General features: G+C 38.3%; 2 protein-coding genes across 2 annotated transcripts in view; one reads left to right on the forward strand and one right to left on the reverse strand.

The window, feature by feature from the left end:
• The window catches only part of FZD3 (frizzled class receptor 3), an 80,787-nt gene extending 78,225 nt beyond the window's left edge, over positions 1-2,562 (reverse strand). The window contains exon 1 of the mRNA XM_006153209.3: positions 2,032-2,562. Within this exon, the coding sequence (XP_006153271.1) occupies positions 2,032-2,220 (189 nt within the window). The 5' untranslated portion in view covers positions 2,221-2,562. The remainder of the gene's footprint in view (positions 1-2,031) is intronic.
• Positions 1-11,135, forward strand: part of FBXO16 (F-box protein 16) — a 137,637-nt gene that overhangs the window by 41,067 nt on the left and 85,435 nt on the right. The gene's annotated exons all lie outside the window — the stretch shown is intronic.

Here is an 11,135-nt window from a genome sequence, read left to right on the forward strand (position 1 = left end):
AGGAGAATGGAGGAGAAGGGATTGCGGCATGACCATCCCCCCTGGGGGGTGATTTCTCGCTTTCTGTCTCTCTGTCTCTCTCTCTGTCTGTCTGGCGAGCGCACGCGCCCTACAGTGAAAATCTCTCCAATAAATAAATAAATAAATAAATAAAATAAATTAATGAATAAATAAAATTAAATAAAGTAAATCTTAAAAAACAATTCTCTAAATTATATTATGTTGGCACATTAATAAGAGAATATCGATAAATGGTAAAAACTATCACTTATAGAGTACTTACTATATGTCGAATACTTTATACATATATTTACATTTTGTACATTACAAAAGCCTATGCAATAACTATTAGTTCTATTTTACAAGCAAAGAAACTATGGTGAGGAAGTTCATATAACTTATCCAAAGTAATACATCTAGTGGAACTAAAATTCAAACCCAGGTTTGTGCACCTTGGAAGCCTATGCTCCTTACTGCCACTGTACACTGCCTCCCAGTTCTTATCTGGTAAATATAAAAGTACATCAAACAGTCAATGGAAAACGGAATTAGTGCTTATTTCAACGCAAAAAAAAAAAAAAAATTGAAATTCATGCATAGTTTTTTCATGCTATGCATTTCCCATGAACTTTTGAAGACCCCTATTTATCCTTGCCTTCAGTTCTAAGACCATTATAGACATATATCCATACTTATTTAAACCTATTACTAACTATATTCGTTAATCTGTCACTTCTGTAGTAAAATCATTAAGAAGTTCCTGAAGAATTCCATTAGAAAAATTCAAATAAAGTGGGGCTAGCAGGTGGCATAGTGGTTAAAGGCATGGGACTCCCACATGGTTGATCAAGGTTTGAGTTCCAGACCTGGCAGCTTGCTTTGTCACTCTCTCTCCCTCTCTCTGTCTCTCTCTGGTCAAATTGAAAAAAAGAAAAAAAATCATAATAATTAACAAAGTTAAATAAAATAATTCTAAAAAAGAAAAATTCAAATAAAGCAATACATTTCAAATAATTCTGAGAAGGAAAAAACAGATCATTCACAACGAAACTTTTTCCTTGCTTATAAGTTGTTTTTTTGTTTTTTTTTTTTAACAATTATTCAATCTGGGGACCAGCAGTTAGCGTAATGGCTATGTCACTGGACTCCCATGTAGTCGACCACGGTTCAAGTCCCAGACCCAGTGGCTTAAACTCACGGTGGGCGCGTGTGTATGCGTGCCCAAGACCCCGAGAAAAGAAGGGAGGAGAAAGGATTGTGGCGTGGTTATTCCCCCTGGGGGGTATTTCTCACTTTCTGTCTCTCTGTCTCTGGCTGTCTAGCGAGCGCACATGCCCTATAGCAAACACCTCTCCAGAAAAAAATTTTAAAAAAAGAATTATTTAATTTTATTTGTTTATTATTGTTATTCCATTTGACCAGAAAGAGACAGAGAAAGTGAGAAAGCAAGCCACTAGATCTGGGACTTGAACCATGGTTAGCCATGTCAGAGTCCGGTATCCCAACCACCATGCCACCTGCCGGCTCCAATTGCTTAGAAGTTATTCTTACATTGATTTGAACATAGTAAGGCCAGGAAATCATTACAAGTATTTAAGAAAATTCAAATACTATATACCTAAAAGCTGAATAAAAGAATTCATTTTTTAAAAAACACATATTTAATACTTAATAACTGAACTGGAATAATATCATTATATTCTACTACATTTTTTTATTAGCCAAATAACAGAAGAGATGTAATTATAACTCCGATAATTTACAATTTCCAAATGGGTAATTATCTCCCATGTTCCAGTGTTTCACATTCCTTTATAAAAAGTATGTCTAAAAGAGTAAGTCAATATTCTCCAAGCATAAAATCTTCAATCTATTTAAAATTTAAACAAAAAAATATTGAAATTTTTTATATATAAGATAGTTACCAAAAGCAATTCTTTCTTGTTCGTTATCAAACACATTCATTACATTTGTTAAGAGCAATAGAAGAGTTATTTTCTAAGATGTGGCAAAGAATGGATCAAGTCTTACCTCCATTGCTAAAGCTGCTGTCTGTTGGTCATAATGATTCAGAAGATTAGGCATGAAGGTAGTATTATAAGGCAAATCTTGGCACATCCTCAAGGTAATAGGTTCACAAGAAAACAAACTGTGCCCACCTGTATGTCCTACAAACAGAGTCAAGAGCCAAAGACAGAAGACGATCCAACTCTTAGCCATCCTTCTTGGATCTCAGTAACATTCGGATGCCCAGGCCTACTCAACACGTATTTCAGATCTTTACACACAGGCAGGCCTTGGCTTGAGAGTACTACTTCTTCTGTATCTTACTGTGAAGTTCTTCAAACAGTTAAATACTCTTTGCACTGTCAGAGGTTTGTTAGCTTGGTCTCACAAAAGGCATTTGTTTTTGGTTTCACAATATGGGAAAATGACATCATCTTGTCTCTTCTTTTCATTTTATTACACAGGGCACATTTGGCCAATATATCAAGTTGATCAACCACATTCCCAAACCACAGATTCCATCTTAGGAGATGAGTTTTTCTTCCTTTGACTAAAATATCTGAAAAGTATTATTTAAGAAAAATGAGAGAAATCAGTCACTTGCTTTCACAACATTACAGACTTATTATTAAAATCTTTGATGAGAGACACCCCACTGAACTAATAGATAAAAATACATGGGTACTACAAAATGATACAGTTTTTCTATTTTATCATTTATGCTAAAGATACACTAAAACAATCAAGGGGCACTTAAAGGCGAATTTAATGTTCTCCCTTAGTTACTTATGTAACACATGGTTTGACTTGTCTATAATGGCAATTCTTCATTTGTCACAAGCTTAGAACTCAAGATCTAGAATCAAGTTTAGCCTATAAAAGGAAAGAAACTGTCCGTGCATTAACTACCAATGACTGTGACCTCTGCCTCCTAAGCTTCAGCTACATGGCACAAAACTATATGGAGAAAGTACTAAGTGTTTTCAAAGTTTCTGGAAAATACAAATTATGAAAAAACCATGCATGGATTTCAAACATTTTTGCACCAAATAACCTAATATGAGTCAGCCAATGGCATGGCTAAGGTATCTAGATCCAGATGGCCAACTTGAAGTCCCATGCAGTTCAAGTCCCAGACCAGGCAGCTTGAAAAACATGCTTACTGTATGTGAATATGTGCTCAAAGAAGGAAGAAATGGAGAAAGGATTGTGGCGTAACTGTTCCCTATAGGGGTGGCTTTCTTACTTTCCTTCTCTCTCTCTCTCTCCAGAAGTGTACGTACCCTCTGACAAATTGTAAGTAAATACACTCATACTATAATTAAATTTTTCCACAAACCTTAAGTCCTCTCATAGAACTGAGATCAATTAGCTGATCTTCCCAATTTCTCCCTCTAATAGATGAATTTGAATGGCAGCAGAGAGGACCAGCAGATAGCATAATAGCTATGTCGCTGGACTGCCATGTAGTCAACAGCGGTTCGAGTCCTGGACCTGGTGGCTTAAACTCATGCCAGGCGCATGCACGTGTGTGCCCAAGATCCCAAAAGGAGAATGGAGAAGGGATAGTGGTGTGGCCATCCCCCCTGAGGGGTGATTTCTAACTTTCTGTCTCTCTGTCTTTCTGGCGAGCGCATGCGCCTTATAGCAAAAACCTCTCAAAAAAAAAAAAAAAAATGAATGGCAGCAGGGAAAAGGAAAGTCAGTGGTTTCTAAAATTAGGAACACTGAGGTCATGAGCAATCCCTGCACAAAAAGCCCAAATCTCCACATCAGAGATTTCTGTGCCAGCTTCTTCGCCTGCTGAATTTTTTTTCCACCTTTGGGTTGGCCCAGAAATGTTGAGGTCTGTCTATACAAAACTGATATTAAACATAGTTGAAAACATATTTAAGCTTAATTACTGTACAGTGCAGTAACAATTGTACATATGATTAAGTATGTGTCAAACAACTGTTGAAAGCTTTATTTGATTATGGTATTAAAACACCCATGTAGACTCAGTCTTTGTAGATTGCTGCTTATGCAGCAAGTTCATTTGCTTACAACTGAAAAAAGTTAAAGAGTACATTGCTCCCTATTGACTATGTCTATCATAATATTAAGAATTACAAAAATTTAATTTAGCTAACCTATTTTTCAAGCAATTATGGATTTCAAATTTATAGTTCAAAGACTACCATACAATACTTGGGGAAGAGAGGCTAAAAGGTAGTGTAATGGTTAGGATGCTGTACTCTCACATGGCTCAATGAGGTTCGAGTCCCAGACCAGGCAGTTGAAAATTATGCTAGGTGTATGCGCCTGCATGCCCAGAATCCCAAGAGGAGAATGGAGAAAGACTGTGGCTTGGCCCTAGCAGGTGATTTCTCACTTTCCCTTTCTCTGTCTCTCTCTGGCAAGCATATATACCCCATGACAAAAGCTGAAACAAAAACAAAAAACAAAGACACACAATAGAAAAGAGGGTATGTGTGGGGCCGGCAGGTGGCCAAGTGGTCAAAGCACTGGACTCCCACATGGCTGACAGCAATTTGAGTCCTGAATCTGGCAGCTTGCTTGCTCGCTTTCCCTTTCTCTCTCTCTCAGGTCAAATTTCAAAAAAATAATAGGAACTAGCAGTTAGCGTAATGGCTATGTCGCTGGACTCTCATGTAGTCGACTGCGGTTCGCATCCCAGACCCAGCCGCTTAAAACTCACACCGGGCGCATGTGCACACGTGCCCAAGATTCTGAGAGGAGAATGGAGGAGAAGGGATTGCAGCATGGTCATCCCCCCCCCGCCCGCGTGGGGGGGGGGTGATTTCTCGCTTTCTCTCTCTCTGTCTCTCTCTGTCTTTCTGGTGAGCACACGTGCCCTATAGCAAAAACCTCTTCCAAAATAAAAAATAATAATAATAACAAATGAATTAAATAAATAATTCTTTAAAAAAAATAGCGTATGTGTAAACAAACATTTTCAACATTTTCACATTTTCAAATACTATTAATGGGAGTATACACTAGTTGGTCCAACTTGAAAATAGTCACTTATATAAAAAGTCCTTAAGAATGTACACAATTTGATCCAGATCTATTCTATAATTTATTCTAAGAAAATAAACACTCAAATATACATAGGACATAACCAAAATATTAGTGTAACATTATTTGTAACAATAAAAAAAACTGAAAACCTTAAGTTCCACCAATAAACAACTAGTTAAACAAATTATGGTACAATCTCATAAGGGAACATTACATAGTTATAAAATGATGAAGGTAAATCTGCATTTACTGACATGGCAAAACGGTAACAATGAAATAACTAAAAGTTCAAGTTTATAAAACTGGTATGTGGGGCCAGCAGATGGTGTGGCTGGTTTAAGCGCTGGACTCCCACATGGCCAATCACAGTTTGGGTCGTGGATCTGGTGGCTTACTTTCTCAATTTCCTGTCTTTCTCTCTCTAGTGAGCATATGTGCTCTATGGCAAAATTAAATTAATAATAATAATGATGATGATTAATAAATTAAATAATTTTTTAAAAATAAATAAAATACAGGTATATATTTTCCACACTGAAACAAAAAATCTAATCATCCATCAACTGAATCAAATGGTATGCACATTTAAAATTTTTTGATACACATTCCTAATTGCTTTTCTTTTTTTAAAAAAAAAAGAATTATTTTAGTTAACTTTATTTATTTTGAACAGAGAGGGACAGAATGAGAGACAGATAGAGAAGGAAAGTGAGAAAGTGAGAAAGCAAGCCACCAGGTCTGGGACTCCAACTGTAGTTGGCCACAGTAGGAGCCCAGCACCCTTACCATGATGCCACCTGCTGGCCCCCTCAATTGGTTTTCAATAACATAAATATCTGGGGCCACCCCTTGGCATGGTAGAAAAGGCAGCTGGATCCCACATGGCTGACCACACAGTTCAAATCCCAGTCCAGAGACTTAAGAAACACACCAGGTGTGTGCATGCACGTCCAAGATCCCCAAAGGAGGGAGAAAGGATTGAGGAGTGACTATTCCTCACAGGGGATGTTTTCTCACTTTCCTCCTGTATCTGTCTCTCTTTGGGGAATGTATGCACCCTCTGGCAAAATTTTTTTTAAAATATTAAAAAAAAAGAAATATCTGCTCCTATTAGGATCATGTGAGTGTGTCATTTTTTCCTAAGGTAGGGTCATCCATGGAAAAGTCGTAGGTTGATGTCTCAGACTTGCAGGACAAAAAGAAGGTTCTGGACCAGAGATTCTGCCAAAACACTGTAAATAAAGGTTAATAACTGTTTTCTGCATTCTTATTGATATTACCATGTTTTTTTAAAAAACTTATCTTATTTGGCTTTAACTAATTGATTGATTGATTAATTTACTTTAATTTGACCAGAAAGGGACAGAATGAGAGAGAAGAAAAGTGAGAAAGTAAGCCACCAGGTTTGGGTCTTGAACCGCTGTCGACCATGTGGGAGTCCAGCGCCCTTAACCACCACATCATCTGCCGGCCCCAATATTACCACGTTTTCTACTACAGAAACCCATGGTACTTCAATTGAATAAAGGAACCTCCTGAGTTAACACAACTGGAACGAGAGCTTCAGGAGTTAGGGCCCAACCAAAAGTGAGTGCTATAGGAACAGTTATTCATGTCCTACCTGAGGGAAAAAGAGTCATAGTCTCTTCTCCACAGAGCAATATCAAAGACGGTATTTGAAAAGCTGATTTCAGGGACCAGCAGTTAGCGTAATGGTTATGTCGCTGGACTCCCACGTAGTCGACCAAGGTTCGAATCCCAGACCCAGTGGCTTAAACTCACGCTGGGCGTGTGTGCATGCATGCCCAAGTTCTCGAGAGGAGAATGGAGGAGAAGGGATTGCCGCGTGGCCATCCCCCCTGGGGGGGTGATTTCTCGCTTTCTATCTCTCTGTCTCTCTGGCAAGCGCACATGCCCTATAGCAAAAACCTCTCCAAAAAAATTAAATAAATAAAGAAGAAAAGCTGATTTCAGATTAAGTTAACTAGTTAACACTCTACTGGAAAACAAAAAAGGCTGGATTCTTTTATACCTATATATTTCTACTTCTATGAATGTATAACACCATGAATCTGATATATATACATATATAGCTCAATTATTATTTATCAGTTTTCTTTAGATAAAAAAATAAAAGCCCTTAAATTAAAATCAGCTAGGAATTTGTCCTAAAAGACAATAACAAAGGAGGGCATGCCACCATGGAAGACTTGTCATCGCAGGGTGGCTACAAAGGCAAACCCAAAGAACTCAGAGGAAACAAGCAGGAGGTGGCAACTGAAGAGAAAACAGGGTGACTCTCAGAAGAAATGATGAGTAAAGTGGGCCCTAAGGGCTTGTCAAAGGGTCCTGCAATGGAAGATTATGTTCAGCAATTCTATTCCAATTTATACTTTATCTACAGAAAGGGATCCATTTTACCATGCTCCGTTTAGATTTAATTTTCCTGGCATCCTATAAAAGCAGGTAACATTTTGCATTTCCAATTCAAAATACCACCTAAAGGTTGCCTCAAAATACATGCAGGATGTGTAATGGCTACAACAGGAATTTCTTTGTCCTCTTTCAGACACATTTTTCAAGAATGCATTGCAAGGATTAGCAATGATTACCTCCTCTAAGTAACACAGCTTCTTCTCTCAAGGAAATTATTATGTTAGAGAGACAAAATACACACTCAAAGTATACTCATTCCTTCAGGGAGTGTTACTTTCCTTTTCCTAAAGCCCATATGGTCTTTTGGCCTTTTGATGTCCATATATATGTATTTTTTTAATTCATTTTCAAAATATTGCCTCCTAGTTGCTAAAAGAAAGTTTACATAGCTTCATGTTTAATTCAGAAGCTAGATTTTTACTAATCTCAGAGTATCTTTTCTGACCTTTCCGACTTCATCTTTTTTTGTTTGTTCGTTTTTGTTGTTGTTGTTTTAGTTTTGCTATACGGCACATGCTGGCTAAGAGAGAAAGTGAGAAATGCTCTCTCCTGGGGAGATGGACACGCCACAGTCCCTTCTCTTTCATTCTCTCGCAGGATTTTGGGCACACCCACACATGAACTCAGCGTGTTTCTCAAGCCACCAGGTCCAGGATCCAGCCACCTTCACTACCACACCACTGGCTGGCCCCATCACTCTTATTTTTTAAATCTCTACTTTCTCTTCTTAATTTTTAAATTCAGTCTTGTCAGCTACTGATTACAACAAATAATGTAATCTTTCAGTGTACTGAGTGATAAGGCTTAAAAAAAGTATACAAGAAAAAACCAATACATTTAGGTGCAAAATTAAAATGAGCAGTAGGAATTAAAATTGAGTCCAATTTACAAATTCTTAATTACTAAAACTAAAGAAAGCAGAAAATCTTTAAAAATCAATCTGAATATAGAACTGGAAAATAAAAACTGGATAGATTCCAGACCAAGAAAAGTCAGGCTAAAATTCCAGCCCAGCTTTCCTTTCCAATTAAAATTTGTTCATAAAAAAAACAGTATAAAGTTAAAGCATTGGACTCCCACATGGCCAACCAAGGTTCAAGTCAACAGACCCGGCAGCTTGAAACTCAAGTGGGGTGTTGTGCCTAAGCATCCAAAAACCTGAGAGGATGATGGAGAAGGGATTGTAGTGTGGCCATTCCCCCTGGGGGGTGATATCTCACTTTCCCTCTCTCTGTCTCTCTTGGAGTCTGGCAAGCGCACATGCCCTATAGCAAAAATCTCACTCTGAAAAAAAAACAAATTGTCTATTATCAAGCTCCTGCTTTTCTCCTCTTATCAAGGTTGTAGGCTGTATGGTTTGTACTCGTTGACTATAGAATTATTTCAGTGAGATAAATCTGGGGACTGGGATATGAATTATTTCAATAAGATAAGATTTGGGGACTTTTTTTTTTAAGCCCAGGAGCCTATCTATATTCATCTTAAACTTTGTTCACACACACACACACAAAACTTTTGTTCACAATGCATTGCTCAGATCCATCAAATTGTCATAGTTCTTAGCATGATGAATTGGAAAGCAAAAAGCGGAAATTCATTTTTTTACACAATAGTTACAACTCTTTTCTAGCCAGTGAACAATTATCACTTTTCAAACATTTATTCCTAGCCTATTGAAAAAGCACTACTGAAAATCACCTCATTTCTTTCCTCAAGACCCTGCTATATATATTTCCCTCAATCTATACCAAAGAATTTATCCAGTTGTATTTCTGAAGCCATTGTTTTTATTTGCCATATTGCTCTGTTTGTGCACAGCTGTGGCTTTAAAAAGGCATAATTCTAGAGTTTAGGGAGATTAAAAATACAGAACGAAACATGAACCCAGCAAGGAACTCCCTTGTAAAAGAAGGGAAAGAAGATGTGGTAAGAATTATTTCTTACTGTCTGTCTCCTAAAGTAAATGAAGTCAATATGAACCTAACATCAACAAACTAATATGATTAGAAGTTTTGAGTATAAAATCTTAAGGCTTTTACTAACAAGTTAATATGAAATATAAGTAGGGTAGATATTTTCCTTTTCGGTCAAGTGGAGAACAGACAATTCATTGTAAGCAAAAAAACTCCTCTCCCCAATGATAACGCTTTCACATTGTACCATACAAAAAAAGAATGTGTGCTTTGCTACTAAATTCTGCTCAACCTCCTCTACTTTAAGTATCTCAATCATGAAACTCTCAAGAAAAATCCACCCGAAATGTTCAAAGCACAAAATAAAGCTCAAAAGAATACAGGCGCTAAAAGGAAAGGAATGAAAGTGGCTAAGAGCCTAGGGTCCTTTCTTCTTCTTTTATTAATGGGGCCCTCTTACAGATTTTAGGAGAGAGATGGAGATAGATTTTAGTAGTGGATGAGGAAAAAAAGAAGTAGGAGGAAAGAGGGTCAAAAGGCAGATTTTATCAATCATCTACATGTTTTCCTAATAGTTTCAAAGCATTTATGGGGTGGGAGAGCAGGTTACTTCACTAAACATAACACAACGGATTAAGAGAAGCGCTTTCCTGGTTTTATCTTCAGCTCTGTCCTTCCAAGTCCACTCAGTCAAGCTTTTACACTCGTTTCTGATGCTCCCTAACTCTGAATCTTTTTATCTTGATGTTGTGGTTTGGTAGTTCAAGTAGGTGCATTATTTTTCCCCTGGAGAAAAAAATATAGTCTTGATTTGCTTAAAAGATGGCAAGTGTTATCTCCAGGAGTAACTGCTTCTTATTAACACTACTGCTTTTCAGCCTTATGGCTAAAATCGTGTGTAATAACAGAACTTGGTCTTTACCTACCCCTTTCCAGCCTACAATGCAAAGCAAGGTGACCAGCACTCCAAGAGCTAAAGGATGAAGAGGGAGGCAACATCCCCAGGGTCAGCGAGGTCTTTTGTTTCCTTGCTCCTATGGTACTGGCTTTGCAAAGGAACCCTATCCCAATAAACATTGCAGGTGCATCAAAACTACTTTTCTGAAATGAGATTTTGTTTTGAATACTTTTCCATGGGAGTCTCTGCTCTGCGGCTGCATCTACCTAAATTCAGAGGGGACCCAGAATTAAATTTTTCATTTTACGCTGGGCAAAAAAAAAAAAAAAAAACTGGACTTCTTTTACGGGGTAGATATTTTTAAAAGGTAGTCTATGCCTCTACCTAAATTAATAGCGTTTGCTTTTATTCTTTAGCTAGAAAAAAGGGGGGAGGGAACCCTCTTTCTTTTACCGGAAAGGCATCTCCTTCTAAGACCCCTAAGAAAAAGCGTCCAGGAAGCTGTTTACATTTCTTGAAATGACACAAGACTCCTTCACGTTGCTTGATATTAACAGCGCCTTTATTTCAGAGGGTATTCATGACCCAGCAGCCCCCACCCCCACAGCAAACGCACCCTAGAAGAACAGGGAGCAGAAAGACTTTGCAAACTGATGGGCTGGAGGGGACAACTTTTAGGCAGGGACAGAAAAGGTCGGCCCAATGCTGAAATGAGCCGGGCCAGGGGAGGCAGCTCGCGCGCGTCTCGGGCGGCCCGGCAGCCGGGCGGCGCGGGAGCCCTCGGTGCATTGTCCTCCCACCTACGCCCCCGCGGCGCCGGGCGCCGGAGCCGGCTCGGCCCGGGCCCCTCTCCT

The sequence above is a fragment of the Tupaia chinensis genome, unplaced genomic scaffold (assembly GCF_000334495.1).
Source record: "Tupaia chinensis unplaced genomic scaffold, TupChi_1.0 Scaffold000366_1, whole genome shotgun sequence".
Classification (NCBI taxonomy): Eukaryota; Metazoa; Chordata; class Mammalia; order Scandentia; family Tupaiidae; genus Tupaia; species Tupaia belangeri.